This window comes from Cucumis sativus, chromosome 2 (genome assembly GCF_000004075.3).
Source record: "Cucumis sativus cultivar 9930 chromosome 2, Cucumber_9930_V3, whole genome shotgun sequence".
Classification (NCBI taxonomy): domain Eukaryota; kingdom Viridiplantae; phylum Streptophyta; class Magnoliopsida; order Cucurbitales; family Cucurbitaceae; genus Cucumis; species Cucumis sativus.
In genome coordinates, this window is record NC_026656.2 from 20,084,145 (window position 1) to 20,111,122 (window position 26,978).

Sequence of the window (26,978 nt, forward strand, 5' to 3'; positions counted from 1 at the left end):
CTTATAAAAAAAAGACTTATTTTTGTAGCTAGATGATATAATATTAATTAAGTTTTTGAATTAACTATTAATTTAAGAGCACATGTAATTAAACTAATTTTACTTATTTTTAGATAAACTATTATATTTTTATATGTCCTTAATTTGCATTACTCAGCCTTGATGATTCATCTACTAGATTACATTACTACAAAGTGATATGTGTAGACTATTAATGTTGGCATTGAAATGCAAAGAGAACAAAGTGCTCCACTCAACATTTTAGGGTTTAAGGGTTAAAAGGTTGATTTATATATATAAATGTAAGTGTAAGTAAAAATAAGTTAGAAGTTGTTGTCCATTTAATTTTGATACCCTTTTGTTGAAAGGGTACAAATGTTTTGATTAGTCAAATACAAAATATTTTACCCATTATGTATAGTTTTAAAGAGACGACAAAATTCAACAAACTCACATCATGGTCTAAAAAAGCAAATATTCAACTTTTCTTATCAATGTGGGAACTCAATACATGGCCATGTTATTAATTAATAAAAGGGTGAGATGAACTAATAGTAAGTAAGACTTTTGAAAATATTAAACTTGTATTTTATTTTATTTTTCCTCAAGTAGTATATATATATATATATTATATTAGCAAAACATGTAAATGAAAAATATCCCTTTTTTAAATGATAAAGACATATTTGTAAATTTAAAATACATAAATGGACCACATAATGAAGCTCATTTTTTTGTTATATTTTTCCTTCACTTTCTGTTCCTTCAACAATATTATTGTATATGAAGATATATATTTTGACATATGGATGTCATTGTTTGATGAGTGTATATATATATATAATATGAATCAATTGATTTATCACACTTTCATGTATATTATTTATTCTTATCAACATACACTTCACAATTACAATTAAAAAAAAAGAAACTTTTGTTTTATTCATGTGATATATATATATATATATATATATATATATATATATATATTATATATATATGAGATATATTTTCCTTACACCTATTTTTGTTTTTAATTTCACTATCCAATTCTCAATATTTTAATTGGTTGTTTGTGTGTGATAAGAGTGAAATGTATAAAAATGGATGTATGTTAATATTTTCTAATTTTTAGTTATTAGTTTCGATCAAGAACAAATTTATCTTTCTATAAACCCTACGAGCTTGGTTTTGTGTCTTCTATTATTTCTTTGTGTGCGGTCATATTTTATTATTTTAAATAGAAAATTGGTCAAAAATAAAAAAATTAACAAAATAAAAAGAAATTGGTCGGTCAATTTTTCAATTTTTGAAAAAAAAAAATCCCTTTTAAATACCATATTTCAGCTTTATTATTTTATGAGTAATATTCTCACTTTTTATTGTAGAATTAATTAACTCTTCCACTAGAGGATATGTCATGTCACTACCTCAATCTAACCATGTTTGATTGAAAGAGTTGCCAAATGTAAGTTATTTTATAGGAGAGATCCTTTCTTTTAGCTTCGTTTTTTTTAAATATGATACATGATGGATCATAACTAGGTTTGACACACCTTCTTAACATTTTTCTTTCATTTCTTGAACATATACTCTATAGACAATAATCTTCTTTTAATATTTTTCCAAAAGTCTCACCTCTAACTCAATAACTAAACATCTAGACATATTACAAAAATAATAATGTGAAACATGCTTCGTCAATTACAGTTAAAATTATAATTCATTTCGTGCTGTTTTTTATAATCAAACTTCAAAATAACTATTAAAAAGACTGACTAAATTTAGGCATGAAAAAAATTAGAATATAATAATTTGAGGAAGGGTATATATATATATATAAAATGAAATATATGTTATTGGTTAGAAGAGATGAAGATAGGGTTTGGGTGGGTTTTGTGTGGATGGAGGTGAAAAAGGAGAGGGTTCAGGAATGAGAGAGAGCCACAGCCACTGCTCTCAAAATTTCTTGTCATCAAAGAAGTAGACACACACACATTATATAATGTTTATTTATTGCCTTCATTTTGTTTCTTCACAAACAACCAGGCCCCCCCCTCCCCATCTTCTTCTTCTTCTTCAACACAATAATAAAACTTCCTTTTTAAAAATGAATAAAAAGCTCCTTTTCTTTTCTTTTTATCTTAACCAATTATTATTATTTTTACTGTTATATTTACCTTTATCTTTTTTGTTTTTGTTTCTAAGATCGATCAGTATGCATGAACATATATATTAATTATTAAGGGCCAATGCATGTTTCTTTGAGCTTTATTCAATTTGTTTTCTGTCAGATATATTGATATGATATATTTCAATTATTTCTATTCAATTTAAATTTGATTTATTTTTTATATATATAAAATCACAATTTGATAAGTGGAGAGTACTGTTTTTGTGATGTCAGTTAGTCCCCAATTTTTAGTGTTGTACATAATTCAGACAATAAGGTTTTTTGTTGGTTCATTTTATCCAACATTTATATATATATATAATCTCTAATAATTAGAACACTTCACAATATAATAACTATAACTATAAATAAATAGTAAAAGATCCACTAACCCTCCAATTCTCTTACTGTATCGTTTGCATGGGTTTTCCAAGATTAACCCTTCATGCATGAGATCAGTTCTTAATGCCAGAGATTATATATACGTGTGTGTATATATATATATATATACTAATAAGTGGGTTTGTTGTTTGATGATACTGATCTTTTAGCCTTTGTCCCAATAGGGGCTGTGATAAAGTTAAGTGCAAAGGCAAAGAGAGAAAACTAAGACATGGGTTGTAATTCAAAATTTAAGACTTTAAAAAAGATGGGATTTTATTTATTTATTTTGAAAGAGTGATGATCAGAATATTTTTCTTTTTCTTGAAAAATGAAAAGAAAAAAAGAAAAAGAAAGGGGTCTATTTTGGGGTTGTACAAGTTTCTTTTTTTTACCTGATATGGAAAGGGAAGCAGAAGAAAAGTTAGGCCAAAACCACACACTTAGATTCCTTTCATTACAAAAAGCCTCTCAAACAACCGACAACCTCTCTCTCTCTTTCTCTCTTTTCTTTTTTCTTTTCTCTCTATTATATTTATATTTACAATGGACATCTTAAACTATAATTTTATATCTAATCATTCCCATATTATTAATTATTATTCAACTTATAATATATATTTTATACATCAAAAACCATATTTATATGTATTCATACACACACACGCGAAAAGACAGAGAAAGGAAAAGAGTAAGCTTTATATATATGGTTTGATCAATAACATTTTAGGGTTAAAAGTTTTCTTTTAGGTTTCTGATATATATATTTACTGATTACTATATCAAAGGACGTTGTTAACAAGTCTTTAATACAACTTTTCAAATCTGTATTTGTTTCTAAATGGGTATGAAAATGTGAACTTTTAACTTTAAATAAAAGAGTTATATAGGTAGATTATCATGGAAGCTATATAGTCGATCATTTTCGTTGCTCAAATTGGACGTTTATCGTATATGTTGTTTATTTGGTAGCTAGGATCATCCTTTAATAATATAGACAACATAATTATTTATAGAGTGATTTATTAGTTACAAAATCAAAAGGTTTCTTTTTCTATTATTGTTGTTGATAATATGCCGAGTGGAAGGGAATCGAACATTTGACCGTAGTTGATTGTATATGCTTTTATGTGTCTTCTAAATTATGTTTATTTTAGTTCTTATAGAGCTACTTTATTTTTAGTTTTTTTTTTTCATTCTTTTAAAATAATTATTTGCTAACAAATCTCTCTATAATTTTTTAACATACTCAAATTATTTCACTTCTTGCATTTTGATAATTATACATAACTCCAAAACTTATAACTAAACACTATACTTTTTCCTAATATGTTAGATTTAATTTGTTTATGAAATGTAGTAAGAAAGTGTCTTAAACAACCAAATCATGTTTTGAAAACTCAAGAAGTAGGTTTTCAAAAATTAATATGTTGATTTAATAGGATTGATAAAAACAATTTCAAAGCTTTGATGGGTAAGACGAAGCACAAGTTTAAAAAACAAAATAACTATGAAAGAAACCCTAAAAACAAATCACAAACTTTTTAAACTATAAAAACAAAACCAACACAATCTCAAAAGTCAATATAGTTCAACCCATAATTTAGCCCTTAAAAAAATATCAAAATATTAAAACAAAAATATTCCTACACTTTTAAATGTCAAATTTTAGTCAATCTAATTTCAACAAATATTATAAATATTAAAGTTTTGTATCCACGTTTGATTTTATGATTAATAATTTTCCCACAAAAAAAGCACAATATTAGAATTATTCCATATATATTGTTGGTTAAAGGTTATTATTATTATTATTATAGGGATCGAAATACAAAAAACAAAAATGTTAAAATAAAAAAATAGATGGAGTAAGATAAAATAGAAAGGAAATTGTGGAAGTAATAAGATGAAGAAAGAAGTAATTTCTACAATAAGTGGGGTCGATTAAATAAATTGGTTTTCACATCAGGACTCCTCAAGAGGGCGCAAAAATTAGAAAGAAGAAAAAAGAAAAACTAACAACTTAATGAACAGTAGTTTGTTTTGTAGGAGTGGGAATGAGAGGATGAGTTTCATGATTACTGCACAAAATCTGCTCCAAATTTTCAATCTTTTTCATACTCTGACTTCCATTTTTACGGCCCATATCATCATCTTCTTCATCTTCTGAACAAGAAGAAGAAAGTGAAATTGGCAACAATGGTGGATTCGAATTAGAAGAAGAAGAAGAAGAAGAAGAAGCCATTGTTAGTTGCATTGCTCTTTCAACTTGAACCATCCAATCTGTTGTGCAAAGTACATAAATCATCATCAAAGCACATGTACCTTGAGCCGCAAGTAACCCAATCCACAGCCCTGCAAAACCCATTTTCACTACAAACCCCATCAAAATCGCCACTGGAAAACCCACCAAATAGAATGATCCCAAATTTATATTTGCTCCTGTCGTCGGCCGAGCACTTCCTCTCAAAACACCACACCCGGTGGTTTGTGGGCAATTCCCTAACTCACAAAGCCCCACGATCGGCAATGCCACTGCAGTGAGCTCCAAAATCTCGGCGTCATCCGTGAAAAATCTACCCCATTTGTGCCTCATTAGAGTGGTGAACACCATGGCTGCCACACCAAGCGCAACGGCACAAATGAGTGAAACGATCATGGAAATGCGCGCTTTGGCTGGTCGATTTGCCCCTAATTCATTTCCAACTCTAGTGGAAACACCGAAGCTGAGAGAGGAAGGGAAAACATACACTAAAGAAGTGGTTTGAATCAAAATCCCCATTGAAGCAATTGTAGCTTTGGGATTAACAAGAAGTCCACAAAGCATTATCATGAATTCATACCACCACCATTCAAGACAAACAGAGACGCAAGTGGGAATTGCAAGAGAAAGCAGAGGAGTCCATCCATGGAGGCAATCCACACTTGGAGAAACCCAAGAATCTTTATACACTCCAGAGAAGTAAACAAAGGAGACAAGGAACAAGAAGACATTTAAATTAAACCACACCATGGCAATGGCAACACCAGAAATCCCCATTTTGAAATGGACGACAAGGAGGAAATTCAGGGGAACGTGAAGCAAAACAGAGAGAGCAGAGCAATAAGTCAATGGGAGAGTAATGCTTTGAGTTCTTAAGTAAATACGAAGAGGATGAAGAAGGGAGAGGAAAATTAGATCAGGAATTGAGAAAAGAATGAAAGTTTGGGCAACGGTAGAGATTTCCTCATCTTGACCACACCATAAAAGGATTCGTTTCATGTTGAGCCACATGAAGGAGATAGGAACAGAGGAAGTAAGAAGAAGAAGAACAGTTCTTTGAAGAGTTATACCAAGGAGTTTCCATTGTTTAGCTCCATAAGCTTGGCCACAAATGGGTTCCATTCCCATGGCTAAACCAGAAAGAACAGAGTAACCAGTGATGTTAGCAAAGCCAATAGAGAGAGAACCCCCTGCAAGTTCAAGTTCACCAAGGTAACCAAGAAAAAGCATGGAGATCATAGCTCTTGAGTACAAAAGTAGCCCTGTTATTGCTGTTGGACCTGAAATCTTCCCTATTTCCTTCATTTCTTCCACTGCCTGAACATCAATACAAATTATAAAAAAAAAAAAAGTCAGAAACTTTAGTAAAAAAGAAAAACAAGTTCATTCTGGGGTAGAGAAAATTCTCTTCTTTTTACCTCAGAAAGAGTTGGTAATCTATGAAGTTGAGCCAGTTGATCATCAGAAGGTTTGAGAAGATTGTTATTATGATGATGATGAGTATTAAGATTGTTATTATTATTGTCCAAGTTCTTGTTGGGAGTGGTAGTGGTCATGAAGTTGGTTTTGTAGTTAGTTGAAGGAAGAAATGAAGAATTATTAGGAGAGGAAGGTTTTGGGTTACACATGGCTAGCCTAGCTTATTAGCTACCACACCACACCACAATCTTCTTCTCTCTTTTTTGCTATCTATCTATCAATCTATCTGTATTTTTAGGATAAAGAAAAAACTAAGTAAGAAACAATAGATAGATAGATAGATAGATAGATATATGATTGTGAGTAAATGACTCTTCTATTCTTCTCTCTTCAATGATATTTTGTATGTAAGTTTGTAAGAGCTTCTCAAAATGGAATGATGAGAGTGAATGGGAGAATGGGTTTATATACATACAGGAATTGCCACCCAGAAAATTTGTTCTGCCGTCCTCTTAAGGAACGTGTCTCAAGATATCAAGGACAGTGCTTAAGAGAAAAAGAAAAGAAAAAAAAAAAAAAAGGAAAAGGAATTTTTTTTTCCTTTTTGTTTTAAGGGAGGAAAAAAAAAGTTAGGGGCCGACTGTCCTAATAAAAAGCCATTCACTTTTCCGACCATTAGCTAAAATCATTTCATAATATATCCATCACAACAAGAAACAAATATATGGTATATGGGGGGGGAGGCAAAATTTTCAAACCTCTTTTATCTTATCTTGAGGTACAAGTGAAGGTAATTGAAAATTAGTTCTTTTTTTTTTTTTAACAGCCACAATCCTATATTTGTTTGGTTTCAAACAAAAAAACCCATTTTGGAAATTTTATTAAATTTATAAGTAGTGGAATTAATAATTTAATAATTTAACTCTGCCTCTTTTTTTTCTTTTTCTTTTTCTATTTTTTTTGGGATTAATAGATTAATATTCATAATGGAAAAAACTCAGTGGATAATCTTTTTTAACACTTCGACCTCTTGTGGTCGTGTTTGGAAAATATGCCCCGAAAGAGATAAAAGAAACTTATCTTGGAATGCCAAGTGGATGAGGAGATCGAGAAACGAAATTCTTTCTTTGAAATGACAGAGAGCATATGAATTGGTGGTTTATAAAATATAATAAATAAAAAAACAAATAAAAATTTATTTATAAATATAAATGTTTTTTGGGGGGTGGCTTTCAGTAGAAGATGACTGGCTGGCTTCTATCTTTGTAGGCAAAGGAGATGTTTGCATGTTCAAAAGCAACATGCATGTCCGATTCTTATACAACCCATGTGGGAAATCATAGCCAATAAAAGCACAACTCCATGTGTTAGTAACAATTTCAATAGGATATATTAAAAAAAGTCACTCGGACTGTTATCGATCTTGGTCAAGAATGAAGGGAAAAAGAGAACAAAATATGTTGTAAAAGAACTTTATGATTAATATTCTATGGTGATGGTTCATAACAGATTTGGGTTTGGTCATGAGGAGGATGAGATAAAAAGGAGTGAAGGATGTTGATTGGGAAGGAATAATAATAATAATAATATTATTATATTATATATATATATCTACATACACTTATGGTGTGGGGGGTGGAGATTGTTTTTAAGCCCCTTTGGAAGTGGAATAGGATTGTTAAGATTTTGTGATCCCCTCTTGGAGATTTTGTGACAAATTAAACCCCTAATAACATCATTCCAATCAATAATTACAATACTATTTTAGACTAACGATCAAAAAAAGGTGGGGGCCATGAGATGATCACAATTTACAATGGATGGAACACCTCTTTACTTCTCTTTCCCTCCTGTATTTTTCTTGCAGGAATCCAGACTTGAAATGGGCTAACATCTCTACCCCATTAGTTGATTTGGACCTATTATTATTGTTGTTGTTATTCCAGGTGGGTAAAACCTTTGGGCTTAGGAGGAGGAGGAAGAATTATAGCCTAATAACAATAAAAACAACCGAAGAGAGGAGATTAGGAGTGGATTTTTGAGAAGGGAGGGAGGGGTCAAAATCCATCATCACAAGGAGGATACTTGAAAATGCAAAAAAAGGAAGAAAAAAAGAACCCTCAAGAAGAGTTTGTCATCTTATTTGGTTATAGATGATTAAAAAAGAGAAGAGGATTCTTCATGGGTAATGCTGCTGTTGCTGCTGTTGCTGCTGTGTATTAAGAATGGGACCACCTGATAAGAGAAGAGAGTATGTATGTTAATGGGGAAGGTGACAGTGGAATGGCTGTGTGAAGAAGGAGCAGATGGGAGAAAGGGAACACACAGATTTAGGTGAACCAATTAAAAGCATTAAATATGTATCCCTTTTCTCCCAACACAGATGAGGCTGTCTCTATAGAGGGAAGAGAAGTTGGGGGGACTGTGTCCTTAGCTGAGGCACACAGCCCTACCATCATCAACAAGCCAGAAACTTCTCTTTATCACTCTGAGCAGCAGCTGCACAAAAGGACCAGTTTTTCATTTGTTTCCTTTGTATAAGATATTACTTCTCTGAAACTCATAACACAACCCCATGTCAGATCCCATGTGTCTTTGGCTCTATCAGTTGATGTAGGTGAAGGGTAAGTATCAAACAGCAGAACTCTCTGGACAAAACAAAAAACAGATAAATTCAAGTAAGTAAAGATAAACAAAAAATAATAATAATAATAATAATAAACCAGGTCGGTAAGTACACTACAGATAGAAATTTTTTGCAGTTTGGGGAAGCAAAATTTGGAGGGGTCCATCAAATTCCAGATCCCAAACAGGATTGAAGCAAAAGAAGTTGACAAGCAGAGCTAAAAGTATCACATGTTGATGCCCATGCATTTGTTCTCTTCCTCATCAATCAGAAAGCAAATTTACTCGATACCAAGTTGTTCTAATGGAGATCATAAAGAATTTTTCTTGGCATCTTAGCAAACAGATTATAATAAATGCTAATACATGTTCTTTTCGAAAATGATCTACAGAAGTTGACATGACAGATACTTGACACCAATAATAAAGATTATACCCTTCCACACACTGGAATAGATTCACCATCGTTCCTCCATACCAAGCTTTCTTCTATCTTTTCAAGAGAAAGATCAATTCTATCACAAGATTCTAAACAGCTTAGACCTAACATCTCCTTAAAGAAAAAAATAAAAGTATTTAACTGGATACCACTCGTGCTTTCTTCATCAATAGTAAGATGCATGAAAATGCCTATATTGTATTCCCACTGTGACTGTTTTCTAAATTCAAGCACAGATTATGTTATCACTTAAAAAGAATTTCATTCTACCGTTATGCTCGCTCCATTTAAGATGGCCAAAGAATAAAGGAATATTACCCTTCAAACAACCATTTCAGTACTAACTGATACTTCTCATCATGCGTTTTAGGAAGCAGCATAGCATGAGAAGAGAGCATATTATACTGATATAACAGCAAACCAGATTTGTGTCAATGATCAATGCAACCAAACATGGGGAACTTATTCTGACATGAAGATGCAATATCAAAGAAAAGCTAAAAAGAACGTTTATTAATATATACAAATATATATTTTATTTATTATATATTGTTCAAGGATGCCATCGTTAAAAAATAGCTTGAGCTTTATTTAACAAATTATCTAAAAGCATAAAAGAAATGTCCCCATCAGGGTTTCAATCAGCACAATAAATAATTGTTGCCCACCAAGCACATTTCAACATACTTATACAAAAATTCATGCACAAATGAATGAGAATCCAATACATTATGATTGAACCATCAACGCACTAAATATTGCCTTAGAAGAAAAATGATACTTCATAAGGAATAATTTTCAATCAGCAGCATTATCTTCGTTGGTAAGAAAATAGTCTTCAGAGTAATTTTGGAATCCACAGCTCAGGCTTCCCCACTTTTAACGCAGAAATTGTCATAAAGCAACATTTCCAGGAGGTGGGACTGATATTCATAAAAGAAAATTCCTCACTGTTTGCAGATAACTTGTCTCTCTCAGCATTTGGTGACAGCTAGTGCCATAATTATCAATGAATGGCCGATATGTCTGATTAATTAATACCTTCTTTTTCCTCTTCTGTTGCTTACTTATATACACCATTGATCACAGTAATATATGGCCATGCCTTAAAATTTACACCAGCGCTCCCTCACTGTTTAACCAGACACGTTGCTACTGTAATATAATAAGCAAACTTCCCAACCCATCGCACCATAAAAAAGGAAAAAAAAGATGTTGTACACCAAAACTCAGAAGTATAGTATGTAACACACGTGTTTTACATAAAAATTCAGATCAATTATCATGTTGATCATGGATGAGATGCACACCAACCAAGCTTTTCAAATATTCTGACAATCAACAAAAGGAACTTTTTAAAAGAAGAAAACCCTATATAAACAGAGTATCAAAATGTATATTTAAAGCTGTTTACAAATTTGTAGTGGGCTAGACAGTTTTGCAATGAGATGATAAGCTAGATAAAAAAGACTAAAGAGAAATGGATATAACTGAGTACCTCATGTGAGGTTTCTGGGGTTCTGAGCACCAGACCGAGGAAGAGCCAAGATGGCAATGAGTCCACTTGCAAAGGCTGCAAGTGCTGCCACAGCAAAAGCTGGAGAGTTTCCACCACCAAACAGCTGATCCCATGGTCCACTTCCCAGGGACACCACAACCTACTATCAGAAACAATAAAATTGGTGAATTAAATAACTTCAAAAAGGTTAAGGGAAAAATGGTTGACAAGTTACCAATAGTATGCTACCAAAACTTCCTGTGCATGTCATCATGAGAACTAATATTGTGATTGAAATAGATTTGAGCATATCAGATCAATTAGCTAAAAAATTGCTTAATACCATATGATGGAATCCCTTGATTGGAAAAATAATTGGGTTGAAAGTATAACACCACATGCAACATTTTCAGGACATGACAGGTACTAGAGACTAAATGTTTGACTTTTATTATTTAAGATCAAGCCTCATGTCGTTATATATATATATATATATAAAGGAAAAACAAATCAAAAGAAAAAATTGATTGCAATCCCAAACAAGCTTGAATCTTGCAGAATGTCTCACGCAATTACTCTCTCAACAAAGCACCCAGCCCCACCCTGCTCTTCTGTTCTGAAGCAGACAGAAGCACAATGTATGGGACCAAGAAAATTAATCGCTTTGTGAAACATGATTGTCCCGCTGAATGCTGAACCGATTTTACCTTTAAGTCACTCATATAAACCAAGACCACCATATTCAAGAAAACAACTATACCTGCATCCTTCCTCAAAATTTAAATTGAAAAATGCAGAGTTCAGCATGAAAATTGAGATAACAAAAAGAGAAAAAGTGGCAAGTTAGTTCACTTTGTTATTAACAAATGAGTATCATCTCTAATAGAGAAGAACCCACTTCATATGAAAAGCCAAGTAGACTTATATATGTATAGATAGAACACATGGTGTCCATTAATACAATGTAATGTGTGTTTGTTTTAAACAAGAATACAACTGAAATTGAGGTGAAAATAATAAATACATCAAGTGACAGATTCGCAAAAGCAGGGGAAGAAAAACCAAAATATGTGGCTCTTAAAAAAATATGTTCAGCTAATGCTTCACTGTTCCAGAATAAAATGTTTTACTACTATGTGGCCCTCAAAGTCTACCATATCTTACAGATCAATATATGCTCCTGACAATGTTACCTAAGGCAACAGCCAAATCTATCGGCTGGATTGAATCCTACAGAGAGGTCCACTAACGATCAAAAAGTTTTGAATAAACAACAAAATATTATGTCAAATTATTTTATTTCTATTATTATCCATTACATATTGGAAAGTGACTGCAGGACTACAGATATGGACAAACTCTAATCCTCTACCTGTGATCTCTTCCACATGGAAATATATTTTCATCTGCATCCCTAAATGTTTTCCCAAGACAAAAAGTAAATTGGCTAACGGGGATATCCACCACTGAATTTTTAAGAGAAGTTTTGTCTTAGTATGTCCCAGAAAGAGGCCAGTCAAAATTAGACAATCTTTCTCATTTGACAAAGTCAAATGATTAGACGGAGAACACAAACTGTAATGTTCCTTCATTAGTTCAGAATAGGACTCTTTCTCCCAAGTTAACTGCCCTTGTAAATTATACCGCTTCCAACATTAGACGTTTTCGATCATTTCATCCATGATTTTTATCCAGTGGTTAAAAGACATTTTTATTGGTTCACAGATCCCTTTAATGCACGTTCATATTGTGCATAACTTCAAAATAATATGAACCAACACTTCTGATGCCAGTTATCAGATAGTGCAGAACCTATAACAATTTCCTTTTCCCAAAGAGGTTTGTTAAAAGAATATAAAATAAATAGAATGACCCAATATAAGACAAAATTTGTGTTAAAAAGATATCAAGTATGAACAAATATCATAAGATAATTGTTCCACTGTTTCTTCTATAATATTCTGCGCACATTGAAAACAGAGCTGAAGCACACTAACCTTACGATCAAATATTACATGATACAAATTTACAGGCTCAAACATGGAGGAAGCCCAATTTCAATTAATAAGAAGTCATTTGATGAAAATCTTTCAACGTAGTTCAAAAGAGTACCACATAATAACCAATGAGACAAAATAGAAAACAAGTATTACCCCCGTGAAGTGACAGATAAAAAAAATATATTGTCATCAAATAATAGGGACAGTCAACAGGAAAAAATTGCACAAATAATTGCATGCTTAGTTACACTCTTGAAAGAGTAGTTTTAAAATATGGGCCCTTCTCATATGCACCTTACCCCTTAAAAGGAAATAAATTGACTGCTGACAAAAGAACAATGGTATATTTTGTTTATTGACCTGTATTGTGTGAGTCCTTGACAACGTTTTGGGAATAAATGATGCTACCCTCCACCCCAATTGTCTAGAGTATCTCTCGTGTTTGTCACAAATTCAAGACTTTTTTCAGCTAAAGTCCTATTATCTAACTGAACACCCTCAAAATTTTGGAAAGCACAGAATTTTGGTCAACGACCAGCAAATAACTCATCTGAATTGCCATAAAAAATCAAACTCTATTTTAATAAAGAAAAAAAATTCAAACCAACAAGTCCTAGCCATACATATTATATATTTTTCTATTGGAGTTTAATAGGTCGAGAGAAAACCCTTTTAAAGAAAAAAAAAAGTTTACATCATTTCACTGTCGCAGAGGAAAAGAAAATTATGGAAGATATATGTAGGACTAGAATCACCTGTGGGAAAACTATTGCTAAGTTCAAGACACCCGCAGACAAACCTGCAAGAAGCAACTCCACAATAAGCAGCCCTCTAGTCTTCCATTTGAAGAAAATAACATGAATCTCACCTTGACCAAGTTGTAAAGATTCAGCGCGTGAGGAGATCATGGCATATGGAACACTGTAAGTAATCTGCAATTAATTAATCCAATAAATCAATAAAAGTGATGCACAAATGGAACTCGGTCATGAATTATCACGAATTGATAAATCTTATGTTGACTAAACATTCCAAATCCAATATGTAAACAAGTACATTTTTTATCCTTAAAATCTCTACATTTTCATCTAATGGGAGTAGTTCGATTGGACAAAAAAGATAAACATGTGTGCACATTCTATATAAGGAAGGAACTGCTTACTGCCAAAGGGGCGCCAAGAAGAGCAAAGATAATCAATGCAGCTGATACAATACTATTTGGTGGGAGATCGTGACCTATATAGCCCATATTGTTTGCCACATACGTAACAACCAGGATAGTAAGAAAACATATACCCATAAAAATATTAGAGATTCCCCATATGAAACCAGCACCCCACTTTCTGCACAGCTTCTCCATAAGTAGTGAAGTTATTCCGAGGACAACAGAGTTACACAACAGACCAAATGCTCCCATTCTGACTCCCGAACTATAAGTCTGTCCTTCATTTGGCTTGCCACCATAAATCTCTCTACCCATCCAATCAGTATCAAAGAGAATAAATGGAAACCATGCTATCCATGTCAGGGAAGTGACAAGCAAAATTACCCATATATAACCAGAGAAGTGTCTAAAAGTGTGAAACAAGTCCCAGAAAAATGCTTCTGAAGCATGACCTGACTCCCCCATACTTTCTTCTACAACCAGGGAGGACCTGTCGTTTGAAACTAGAGGTATCTCTTGAGCTGCCGATACACTCAAATATGTTGTAATTGCAATGAACACGATATCAATCAAGAAAGCTGACTTGAGATTTGCACAATTAACAGAACATGCAGAGGTGAGAGTAAATGGGAAGATCTTGTACAAGCCACTAACAGATCCAGTTGCATATCCAAAAATATTACCAACAGCAATAAATAGAGAAAAATAAGCATTTGCCACTCGATTCCTTCGATGATCCTTTCCTAGCACAATATTAATTTTTTAAAAACATAAGTGTCTCAAGATCCACAGAACATAAGATCTTTATTAGGTAGTTAGGTTTAACCAAACATGTCATACCCACGACCACGAACTACTGGTTTTGAAAGGGGAGGGGGCCTTGATTGTGTGCATTAGCAAGCATTTGAAGAGTACAAAAGTTGGTATCTTAGTTCTAATCCTTAAACTGCCCTCTTAGCATGTCAGCACATTAGCTCAAATCCATTTATACTAGAGGATGAAAATCAAACTACAAAATTTTGTTTTTTTTAATATAATTTTGGGTGCAAGGGACAAATAATCCCACAAAAAAATGATTCCACCCCACAACATTAAGCATCAAAATACTCAAAAGGGTATTTAATTTCCTACATAAATCATCACATTGATTTGAATTAAAACTTTTCAAGATTCACATAAGTTGTCCTTTAACAACAAATTACTGCACGTGTTTTTGTTTACAACAACCATTAATTTACTATTACAATTTACAGCAAAATACCTTATACATTACTGACTTTTTAGAACCTTTTGCAATGATTGGCGCAGTGTAAGATTTTAATTTTTCTTTCTAGTATATACATATATATTTAGCCAAGTGGAAAAACTACTATCAAGGAACTCCGTCTGACATCTCTGCACCCCTAACCACCCTAACAGAGACTTTCTAACTCCAACATATTGACTTCAAATTTCATAACTCACTTCAATGTCCCCAACACCCCCTAATAGATCAATATTGACATACATGGAAATTATAAAGGAGAAATCATAATAGAAATACACACCACTAGCCTTAATTCAAGAATTAGTAGCATATTTGATATTACTTCAGTAAATTGGGAGGCACGCTGGTAATATAGGGACAACGGTAAATGTCTAAACGAAGAGATGAAGCTAAACACTTAAGAATCTCTACAAACGAAATTATATACTAACAGAGATATCAAAATTCAAACTTTATACCGAAAAACTTACCGGTAAGATCAGCAAGCAGAGCTCTACAAGGACCTTGGGAGACGTTGTTAGCTACATCGAGAATCCAAAAGCCAACCACAAAGAATACAATCGCACGAGGCCTAACATCACCTCTGTCACCAATCCACCAACCAAGGTCTGCAGAGTGACCAATAACCAAAACAGCGAGTACTATAGAAAGCGCTCCAGCGACGATGAACGGCCTCCGACGACCGTATCGGCTGGTGCAGTGATCGCTCATATGACCAACGAGCGGTTGAACAAAGAGACCAGAAATCGGTCCACAGAGCCATATAAGACTAGACCAGGCGTGAGGAATACCAAGCTCTTGAATATAAGGAGTGAGAAGAGAGAGCTGCAAAGCCCAACCGAATTGAATTCCACATGCGATAGATGCGACTCTTAGTAACCGTCTCAGTGGAACCCTAGGTCCGACAAGCGGTCGATTTGCTCGCCGAGAAGCCGTACGGTGACCTTCAGACGACTCCGGCATCACCATTTTGTACCTCTAGCTAGCATGCGCAAGCGCAACCTCTCTCAAACTTTCCTCCGGGGCACTCACTCGGAATATCTCTCTCTCCCTCTGATCGTAACTGTACTATAAGAATCCAGGAGCGGCGAAGAAGGAAGGAAAGGTGGCGGTTGCCGTCAGCTTGTGAGCTGAGCATCATCAACAACCGAAACTGCCCCTACAGTTTTCAATTAAATTACGCACATTGCCTCCACAATTAAAAAATATAAAAAAAAGAAAAAAGCGGGAAATCAAGGCAAACCATTTTAATTAATTAACTAATTAATTCTATTATCTAATTATCATCCCTATCAAACTCTTAATTTATTTTGCTTTACTTTAAAAAGCAATTAAATTAAGTAAGACAAAAGTTTGAAATGCATACGAACATGTTTACGTCTCAAATTGAAATGAGGAACGAAACTTGTTAAGGAGAGGAATGTATTTTCTTCTATAACTTGTTACAAAATTGAAATAGAAAACTAATTAGAGATTGCTTCACTATAATAATGACGATGATATCCTATAAAATCCCATGACACAACCAAACACAAGATATCTTAGAATGTCTATTATTATTATTTTTTTTTTTTGTGTATTTCAATCCGGCCTAGATGAATGAACGAGCCTTGAAAACTATTGTTTTTTTTTGTTTCATCTAAAAAATTTCTCATAATGACAATCACATTATCTTTCTTATAAGACTTAAATTCTTTACTTTCAATATTTAATTCTATAAATTAGAAACGAGAAAAAGAAAAAAGAAGAAAGAATGTTACCTTATTTTATTATAAACAAAAGTATAGAAATTCGAGGGAAACATATATGTTATGTATTAGAATAAAGTGAGAGTGATAAAGAGAGATGCTTTTGAAGTTGCTTAGTATACAAGCAAGTAGGTTGGCCTTCTTTCTTTTTCTTCTTCCAATTTCGTCCATAACAAGTAAGGAAGTTGGGCCGAAAGGCCCATTAGCATTTCTAGAGCGGTGACCACAGTTCCACACTCACAACACCACCACGTCAAGCATATATTGCCAACGAACAAATGCCCATCGACTACCCATTGGCTAATCCACCATTTCCATCAAGCTTGTGTTATCAATTTTACACACCATTTTATCATAATTATAACATCATTGCACCATATGGTATGTATGCTCTTTCAAATCTCATAGCTACAACTAGCATCTGACATTGCGATAGTTTATATTACTAGACTAAATTTTAACGTAAAACTATGGATACCAAACTCTAATTTTATTTGTGTGTCTGATAAACAACAAAGAAAGAAATAAAAAGTCGAAACGAGAAGAAGAATATAAACTATCATAATGTTGTGTTTAATGAAAAACAAGAGACGAAAGAAGCTAGAACGAGAAAATAAAAAAAAACTGTATGATCACTTTAGTTTCAGGGCCTCACATGTGATTCGAAGACAATGTGATATTTTTACACACTTGAAGTAAGAAAAAGACAAAAAAAAAAATCATTTAAATTTGAATTCTAGACCAAATTTTATTGGAATCCAAAAATGGGTAAAACCCAAACTTGTTGGATATCCTCTTAATATACCCTCACTTCCTTCTCCAATTTCCAAAGAAGATTATATGTCCATTACAACTCAATTTGCCTTTCTTTCCTTTCAAGTATTGTCAACTTGCTATTTCCAAAGCTCACCCTAACCAAAAATGGCCCCCTAATCGATCCAAAGTGTACGACAAAATTTTAATTCAATATCATATCTTTACCTTATTGTCTATCTATTATAATTTATATCTTTTTCTAAGATCGAGTTACTTCATAGACCTTTTATTGATTCCTAATTGTAAGCATACACTTTATTTTGATATACTTTTTTGGTTCTTTTTATCTTCTTTTTTTTTATAAAAAAATCTTTGCACATATATATTAGTGAAACATTTATTTATTGCTAATAATCTATGATAAATTCTACACTATATCATTTAGTGCATAGAAATTAAAGCTTGGAATTATACCTTTTTGTACTCTCTGATCTTATGCTTAATCTTATAGGCATTTTAATGGAACAATGAGACATTAAAGTTAGTTACATGCTGAAATACATTGGATTTGGTCAATATTTTTAACTGATTTGAATTCAAAGCTAGATTGTGAGTAATAATAGATAGGTAATTATCTTTAATTTTTAAAGACATGCATCAATTTCGAGTCAAAATAACAATCTTAACAATGTAATATACAACGAACTAGGTCAATCGTTAAACTTACGTCGAATTCAAAGTTTGTTTACGAGTACAACAATTAATAAGTTATCGTTTATTTTTACATAAGGTATCGTCAAACTCGTAATACATCAAAATATTTTGATTTCTTAATATAAATAACGAATCTCTAACTTTAGAATAAAAATGATTGCTAAGCATATAATTTGAGACGCGTGTTTCAAATTTGTTCTTAATCTTTTAATATGATAGATTTGTTTGCAAATATCACAATAGGTTTTGTTAAATGTTAATGAATGAGAAAGTGAGATCAAATACAAACATACCTTAGTAAAATCGAAGGGCTCTCTCCAACCTTTTGTAAGGACAAAAAATAAAGCTAAGCTTGATATATTATAGATATGATATCACAAACCATTTATGAGTTCCCATATGTACTATCCATTTCCAATGCTTTTTTTACAATAAAATATAACCTAAGAGATCATGCACTGTCAACAAGATTTATACACATGTCTCACATACAGAAATAGTAACAACAATAACCCTTAACTACTCATTGTTTTGTCTTTTAACATACACCCATAATTGTTTAAAAGAAAATAAGTATAGATCATCTAACATAAACTTTACACGACTTTTCAATGTTAGTTTATTTCTGTAGTTGCATGAGCCAAAACAACCATTCCTTTCATTACTAACTAAGAACTAAAACCAAATGGAATATAACAAATTGAAAAATAATAATAATTAGTATATATACAAAACAAGTCATGGAGCTGCTCACTTAATGATGTGTGAGAGATAGTAATTAACCTCGTCATTAATGAAAATGAAATTTAGTATTCTCTCATCTCAAAATTTAAAGTCAGAAGGTAGGCTTCATATACTTTGGACATTTGAAAGGGAAAGAAGATGGAAGCAAAGAAATTAGTCCAAGAAATGGAAGGTTTCAAGATAAGACAAAATCCAAGAGGGAAAACTAGGCATGCACTTGCCTATATGCTTTAATTTCATACTAGTCCTCCACCCCAACTCAAGGCAAACACCAAAACTTCTCTAACAAGCTTGTATCCCTGGGAACCCTAGCTAAAACAAGAATACCTAGATCAACGAAGATATATAATAAATACGAGCTAAAATGCTGAAGAAAAGTTAATGTAGCTCTATACTTGCTACACATATATACATTAGGAATTATGTATTTTGAAATTATAGCACATTAAACCCTAAAATAAAACTAAACAATATAGATATATATATATGTAATTAATATTTGTGAAATGTAGGATTGGTTTAAATATAAGGTAAAATGTAGGTGATAAGTAGGAAAGATAGAAAGAGAAAGGAAAGAGTTGGAAATATGACTTGTCATTGTACAGAGAATATGAAATGGAGATGGAACAGATACTGAGAATGAATAAGGAGGGTAAGGGGTGGGTAGATCTAGATAATAATTAGTCACATGTGTGCCACGTGGACAATAATAGAAGCCGTGGACTGGCGAAATAGGACTACCGTTGAAACTAAAAAACTATGACGTGGATATCCCTTCCCATGTCTGTCCCCTAATACAATCTGTTGCAATCCCAACACATTTTCCATTACCTTTACCTACAAATCTACATTACACATTTTCTTTTTTATCCCATTTTCCATCCCTATCCCAATCCTTATTTGTCTCTTCCAATCATTTTCTCTAAACCCATAACTTATTACTTTACTTCAATCGCCACCTCTATCTACATTCTCCGATCAATTGACATACTTTGAACTTTGAGGTTTGATTATACACCCCACATAATCATTCATCAAACTACTACTATTATTATTAATAGTATGAACCTTTGAATGTTATAGAATACGAAGATGAAAAAGAAGAAGTAACTATAATTAAATACGAAGGTCGAACAAGTCCTATGCATGTCCAATGAAAACTTAAATGAGATTTTGAAATAATAACTGGTAATTAAAATTTATGTGCGGTTTGGAAGGTTGTGTTATTGGGATCTAAATAAAATATGTATGAACTAATTAAAAAAAGAAAAAAAGATAATGTCTAGAAATAACATATATATACTGCTGGAATGGAATATTTTACACTTGAAAATACTTTAGAAACATTTTTTTTACCATTTGCACAAAAAGATGTAAATTTCAAATCAAATTCAATAGAGAATGAAACTCAAAAGGTACAAAAAGATAAAGAACTAATTTAAAATATGGCAAAATAAACTAAATTATTTGTAAAAATAAATGTAGCAGTTTATGTATGTGTATGATATGATTTTTTAAAGTAAATTAAATCCTTTGTTTTTTTTAAAAAAATTAATTGCAAAATAAAATAAGAAGAAGAAAAAAGGAGTATAAAAGGTGGGAGATGGCATGAAATTTAGAAAGAGAAATATGAAGAAGTTGTTTCCGGCGAGTTAATTGGAGAAACGTGTCTCTTCTCTCTTCTACACCTACCGACATAACCGTACCGACACGGCGACTCGTTTTTCACTCTGTTTTTAACTATTTCCCTCCTATAACTCGCTGCCACCGCCGCATCTCTGCACCCTTACCAACGAAGTAATCCATTCTTTTTCCTTCAAGGAAAACCAACATTGGCGGCAACTACAACACCACCATTATCACCACCAATCCCCCGTATTCGCTATAAATAACCACCTTCTCCCATTCCCACTCTTCTACCCCACACTGGGGATTGGCCGATTCACACTGGCGCTGCTGTGAATTGAATCATGTCCAACCCCTCTAGGCCAATGCCCCACTCTGTTTCTGTAATCGAAAATTTTGCTGACTTCTACGAGTCCTGGCTCACAACTCAACGTGGCTTCCTCGAACAACTTCTCCACGTTTCCCAAATCGCTGATTACAAGGAGGAACGCCAATTGGGTTTAATCAAACAAGTTTTAGCCCATTACCAGCTTTACCACGAGGAAATTTCCAAAGCCGCCGGCGAGGACGTCTTCAGGGTGTTTTCAGCTCCTTGGTTGACTTCTTACGAGAGGACTCTGCTTTGGATTTCTGGATTCAAGCCCTCGATTGTGTTCCGATTGGTGGACGGTGCGGTTAAGGATTTAACGCCTGTGCAAGCAGCGTCAGTGGAGGAGTTGAAGACTGACGTCAAGAGGAAGGAGAGGGATTTGGCAGAGGCAATGGCTAGCCTACAAGAGACGGTAGCAGCACCGCCAATTGTGGGGCTGGCACGGCGGGCAGGGAGATTGGTGGACGGAGAGATTTGCGAAATGGAGAATGCAATTGAGGAGCTTAAAATTGGGATGTTGGGGGTTTTTGATGGTGCCGATTCGCTCCGTGGGACGACTATGAAACGGGTTATGGAGATTCTAAGAACTGATCAAACACTAAGGCTTTTAACAGCGGCGACCGAGTTTCAACAGCGAATTAGACAGTGGGGCATCCAGAGAGATTCACAGAGACCAAGAACAATATGAGATGAATCACCACAAAATGGTTTTTGAGTTTAAAGTTGAATTTGATCTTTGAAATATCCGGTACTTGTGATGGGGGGTTTTTAAAAGTTCTTGAATTGTCTGAGCGGTTGAGTTTGAGCCAATAGGCCAACTCTCAACATGTCCAAAATAAACATAAGTGAGCCTAAATGCTTATATTCTTACTCGCGAAAGCAAAGTTTCTATTTGAGTTTGTACGTTTCTATAATATATATAACTAACAGTTCACTGATCCAGATTATAATGTCCAAGCCCGAAAGAGTCATCCTTCTAGAACTCCATTCTTTCACCTAAACCAAATTATTTCTTAAAGAGAGGTTGCATTTAAGACTTCTCCTCCCCCGTACAAAATGGTTGGCTGATATTTCTCTCAAAAAAGTACTAAAGGAGAATAAAAGAAAACTTAAAATAAGAATTTCAAATGTAACTTTTTAACAAACACTTGTATATTTATTCCGAAGGCACTTTAGAAATCTTTTTTTAACATCTTTGAAATGTTTTTTTAAAAACATTTGTCTATATGGAATATCAAGAACCAGAAACTTGATTAATTATTGTTTAAAACTGAAGTAACTATGTTATAATACTATCTAAACTGGAGTTGTTCCTTCAATGACATTTGTTTCATATAAGTAATTTTTCTGTCATATAAACAATGGAACAGCAATCTAAATGTGGATGGTTTTGACAATGGCCTACTGCTCTAGAAAAATGTGGATCAATGGCCCACAAAAAAGCTTAAAAAGGAGGAGGGGGGGGTGAACAAATCGTAAAAACTACTCTAAATATTGAACTAAAAGTTACAATCAATAAGCTGATGATTTTAGAAAGCAGAACTGAAAGATGAAAGTTACTAAAACCTGTGTTCCACAAAGCCCACCACTAGTGACCATTGGTTGGATAAAAAATGCTAGTGGGAATTTACACCTTTATTAAAAAAAAACATGCAAAATCCAAAAACTATGGTAATTTGCACATACCTCAACTTAATCTTGCAAACATCTCATGTTTGATTCCACGTCTTTTACGATGTTAAATTTGAAGTAGTTGACCACTCTAGATCGAACTTATTATCTCAACTTTTTTATTACACTCATGGTTTGACTCCTTATTGATCACCTGGCCAATTCATGTCCAACCCAACCAAATAATGAAATGCATAAAAGATATGGAGAGATTTGGGGGAGTGAAAATGTAAAAGTGGGAGAAGGCATGATTTGAAGGTCCATTATAGGGTAGTGGAGAGGGCAAAGGATGATGAAGTGTTATGCAAAGGTGATTAATTAGGCACTGCTGTTAGAAATGGATTTTGAGGTAAAAATAGCAAAAACAAAGTAGAATTTTTAACATACCTGTCTTTGTACATTTCAAGCTACCTTAGCTTCTAGTTTCAGTTCAGCAACCACCTTTGAAAAGAAAATCCATGGATGAATCTCAAGTGGTTTGTTCAAACTTTGTTCAAATCTCTGTCTCTCTCTCTCTCTCTCTTTTTCTTTTAAGTCTAAAGTTTTTTCATTTCAAGATGTTATATTCTCCACAACAACATATAGTGGAGTATAAACATAAAGTTTCTTTATACAAAGCTATGTATCTCTACCCTTGACCTCTCTTTCTCTCTCTTTCTACCTTTTTTTTCCTCCTTTCTTTCTTTCTCCCATTCTCTCAGTACACTTGCAGGAACCTTTTCTTTTTTATTTAAATTTTCTTGTCACCATCCATTTTTTCATTATCAAGGCTTTGTTACTGTGTACCAGTACTGCCGCTTCACCATTTTGAATCCCCATTTATATTCTCCTATCTTCCCTTGCCTCCTTCACTTCTCATCATCATTTTCATCTCAATTCTCTACCTCGTTGTCAATCATGGCTTTTCACTCAGCTTTCTTTCTTCTTTTGTTCTTCACTACTTTCTCCATTCCTCCTTCTCAAGCTCTTACTCCTGCTATTACTAACCAGTCTCAGTTCTTCAATCTTATACAAAAGACTGCCTCAGGAGAGTTCCTGTCTGATTGGAATCTTTCAGGAGGCAAATCCTTCTGCAACTTCACAGGAATTCGGTGCAATGACCAAGGACATATCATTGAGATTGATATCTCTGGCCAGTCTCTCTCTGGGAGCTTTCCGGAAGATGTATGCTCTTACCTGCCAAAGCTGAGAGTTCTTCGTCTTGCTGGTACCGGTTTTTACGGACGTTTTCCTTCAGGAATCACCAACTGCTCTCTTATTGAAGAACTTAACATGAGCTCTTTGTATCTCAATGGAACTATCCCGGATTTATCACAAATGAAACAGCTGCGTGTACTTGACCTCTCATACAATTCCTTTACCGGTGATTTTCCCATGTCGGTTTTCAACCTTGTTAATCTTGAGGAGCTGAATTTCAATGAAAATTACAAACTCAACTTATGGAAGTTGCCTGACAAGATCTCCAGTCTGACAAAGCTAAAATCTATGGTCTTGACAACCTGTATGTTAGATGGCGAAATCCCACGATCGATAGGGAACATGACGTCTCTTGTTGATCTTGAACTAAGTGGGAACTTTCTCAAGGGAGAGATTCCAAAAGAAATCTCCTTGTTGAAGAACTTGCAACAACTTGAACTCTATTACAATGAACTCACGGGAAACATACCAGAGGAGCTTGGAAATTTAACAGAGCTGGTGGACATGGACATGTCAGTAAACCTTCTGACGGGAGAGCTTCCAGAATCCATTTGTAAACTCCCTAAGCTTAAAGTTCTACAGATTTACAACAATAGCCTCACAGGAGAGATCCCAAATGTGCTAGCCAACTCAACAACACTCACTATGCTATCACTTTATGACAATTTTCTTACTGGACAGATTCCTCAAAAGTTAGGGAAGTTCTCACCAATGGTTGTCCTTGACTTGTCAGAAAATCGCCTGTCTGGGCCATTGCCATTGGATATATGCAGAGGAGGGAAATTGCTATACTTTCTTGTCCTTCTAAATAGCCTTTCTGGAGAAATACCATCAAGCTATGCTGAATGTGTTTCACTTTTAAGGTTTAGGATTAGTTTCAATCAGTTGACGGGAACAATACCTGAAGGAGTTTTGGGTCTTCCCCATGTTTCAATTATTGATGTTGCTCAAAATAAGCTCACTGGTTCCATTTCAAACTCTATCTCACAAGCAAGAAACTTGTCAGAGTTGTTCTTACAAGGAAACAGGATTTCTGGAGTTATACCACCAGAGATTTCAGGAGCAGCCAATCTGGTGAAGCTTGATCTTAGCAACAATCTTCTCTCTGGTCCAGTGCCATCACAGATTGGCGATCTGATGAAACTAAATCAGGTAATGTTACAAGGAAACCAACTGGATTCTTCAATCCCCACTTCATTCACATCTTTAAAGTCTCTCAACGTTCTTGATCTCTCGAACAATCGTTTAACCGGGAAAATTCCAGAAAGTTTGAGTGAATTGTTCCCAAGTTCTTTCAATTTTTCGAACAATCAACTTTCGGGTCCAATTCCTTTGTCTTTGATTAAACAAGGGTTAGCAGATAGCTTTTTCGGCAACCCAAATCTATGTGTTCCACCGGCGTATTTCATTTCACCAGACCAAAAATTCCCCATTTGTTCAAATTTTTCCTTTAGAAAACGTCTAAATTTCATCTGGGGTATCGTCATTCCATTGATCGTCTTCTTCACCTGTGCCGTCCTGTTTCTAAAACGACGAATCGCAACAAGAAAAACATCAGAGATCAAAAACGAAGAAGCCCTGTCTTCTTCTTTCTTCCATTTACAGAGCTTCGACCAAAGCATGATTCTCGAAGCCATGGTGGAAAAGAACATTGTGGGTCACGGTGGATCAGGAACAGTTTACAAAATCGAGCTTGGAAATGGAGAAATCTTCGCCGTGAAGAGGCTATGGAATCGAAGAGCAAAACATCTCTTCGATAAAGAATTGAAAACAGAGGTCGAAACCCTAGGAACAATTAGGCATAAGAACATCGTGAAACTCTATAGCTATTTTTCAGGTCTAAATAGCAGCCTTCTTGTTTACGAATACATGCCAAACGGAAATCTATGGGACGCCCTTCATAAAGGGTGGATTCATCTTGATTGGCCCAAGCGCCACCGCATCGCGGTGGGAATCGCTCAAGGTCTCGCTTATCTCCACCACGACCTCTCGCCGCCGGTAATTCACAGAGATATCAAAACCACAAACATTCTATTAGATGCAAATTACCAACCCAAAGTTGCAGATTTCGGGATCGCTAAAGTCCTACAAGGAACTAAGGATTCAACGAACTCTGTAATCGCAGGGACATACGGCTATTTAGCTCCTGGTAAGTTTAATAAATCAACTAAAATCTCAATTTCAGAAAACCCTAGTATCCATTTTCATTGTTCTCATGTTTTATAAATGACAGAATATGCATATTCATCAAAGGCAACAACCAAGTGCGATGTGTACAGCTTTGGAGTAGTGTTAATGGAGTTGATAACAGGGAAGAAGCCGATTGAAACCGAGTATGGAGAAAACAAGAACATTGTGTTCTGGGTTTCGAACAAAGTGGATACAAAAGAAGGGGTTCTTGAAATTCTTGACAATAAATTAAAAGGGTTGTTTAAGGATGACATAATTAAGGCTCTGAGAATCGCCATTCGCTGTACTTACAAGAATCCAGTGCTTCGACCCGCCATAGGAGAGGTGGTTCAGCTTCTGCAAGAGGTGGATCCTTGCAAATTTGACCATCCCTTCGAAGATGTTGAAAAAGGAGAAGATACGTATATGATGTCACTAAAATAAAGTAACCTTTTTCAGTCCAAAATCAAAGGGGTCACCCTTTTTTTAAAAAAAAAAAAAAAAAATCTCTTCTTTTTTATTTTCTTCCTTATATGTATGAATGTATGAATGAATTATATTATATGATAAGATAAGTGCTTCCTCCAATACCAGAGGGAAGAGGGAGAGTCAAAGAGAATCAAAGTTGCTCTCTTTCCCTCTTTTTATAGTGTTTTTCTTTAACTCCCTTTTTGAGTTCCTTTTCATAATTTTGTTATTCTATTATGTGTAATAGATGAAATATATGGGTTATAATTTTGTTTCTTTCTTTCA

General features: G+C 34.0%; 3 protein-coding genes and 1 long non-coding RNA gene across 14 annotated transcripts; 1 reads left to right on the top strand and 3 right to left on the bottom strand.

Annotated features, from left to right (window-relative positions):
• Positions 1 to 4,435: 4,435 nt before the first annotated feature.
• LOC101207119 (protein DETOXIFICATION 48) lies at positions 4,436 to 7,550 on the bottom strand. Its single transcript, XM_011651403.2, has 2 exons — positions 6,236 to 7,550; positions 4,436 to 6,134 (listed from the first exon to the last, which is right to left on the bottom strand). Exons 1-2 carry the CDS (start codon positions 6,443 to 6,445, stop codon positions 4,578 to 4,580), a joined length of 1,767 nt encoding a protein of 588 aa, XP_011649705.1. The 5' UTR covers positions 6,446 to 7,550; the 3' UTR covers positions 4,436 to 4,577.
• A 247-nt stretch (positions 7,551 to 7,797) lies between these two features.
• SUT4 (sucrose transport protein SUC4) lies at positions 7,798 to 16,427 on the bottom strand. Of its 10 annotated transcripts, none has more exons than XM_011651405.2 (6): positions 15,701 to 16,419; positions 13,961 to 14,706; positions 13,667 to 13,730; positions 13,554 to 13,597; positions 10,799 to 10,958; positions 7,798 to 8,884 (listed from the first exon to the last, which is right to left on the bottom strand). In XM_011651405.2, the coding sequence occupies exons 1-5, from the start codon at positions 16,197 to 16,199 to the stop codon at positions 10,800 to 10,802; spliced, it is 1,512 nt and encodes a 503-aa protein (XP_011649707.1). In that variant the 5' UTR covers positions 16,200 to 16,419; the 3' UTR covers positions 7,798 to 8,884; position 10,799.
• Positions 16,428 to 18,817: 2,390 nt separating this feature from the next.
• Positions 18,818 to 23,535, bottom strand: LOC116402030. Of its 2 annotated transcripts, none has more exons than XR_004214386.1 (2): positions 22,875 to 23,535; positions 18,818 to 19,500 (listed from the first exon to the last, which is right to left on the bottom strand). It is a non-coding gene; the product is annotated as an uncharacterized LOC116402030 (long non-coding RNA). The 2 variants fall into 2 exon arrangements; XR_004214385.1 differs by having other exon boundaries at positions 18,818 to 19,504.
• Positions 23,536 to 23,540: 5 nt separating this feature from the next.
• On the top strand, positions 23,541 to 26,978 carry LOC101220145 (receptor protein-tyrosine kinase CEPR1). The gene is made up of 2 exons (XM_004148353.3): positions 23,541 to 26,205; positions 26,290 to 26,978. The coding sequence occupies exons 1-2, from the start codon at positions 23,757 to 23,759 to the stop codon at positions 26,667 to 26,669; spliced, it is 2,829 nt and encodes a 942-aa protein (XP_004148401.1). The 5' UTR covers positions 23,541 to 23,756; the 3' UTR covers positions 26,670 to 26,978.

Excerpts from the sequence above, each read along its gene's own strand:
- LOC101207119 (XM_011651403.2), bottom strand. The coding sequence starts at position 6,445 with ATGTGTAACCCAAAACCTTCCTCTCCTAATAATTCTTCATTTCTTCCT. Across the intron at positions 6,135-6,235 it reads GATTACCAACTCTTTCTGAG|GCAGTGGAAGAAATGAAGGA; the intron begins GTAAAAAGAAGA and ends ATTGATGTTCAG.
- SUT4 (XM_031880467.1), bottom strand. The coding sequence starts at position 16,199 with ATGGTGATGCCGGAGTCGTCTGAAGGTCACCGTACGGCTTCTCGGCGA. Across the intron at positions 14,707-15,700 it reads TCTGCTTGCTGATCTTACCG|GAAAGGATCATCGAAGGAAT; the intron begins GTAAGTTTTTCG and ends ATATTGTGCTAG. Across the intron at positions 13,731-13,960 it reads TTCTTGGCGCCCCTTTGGCA|ATTACTTACAGTGTTCCATA; the intron begins GTAAGCAGTTCC and ends AATTAATTGCAG.
- LOC101220145 (XM_004148353.3), top strand. The coding sequence starts at position 23,757 with ATGGCTTTTCACTCAGCTTTCTTTCTTCTTTTGTTCTTCACTACTTTC. Across the intron at positions 26,206-26,289 it reads ATACGGCTATTTAGCTCCTG|AATATGCATATTCATCAAAG; the intron begins GTAAGTTTAATA and ends TATAAATGACAG.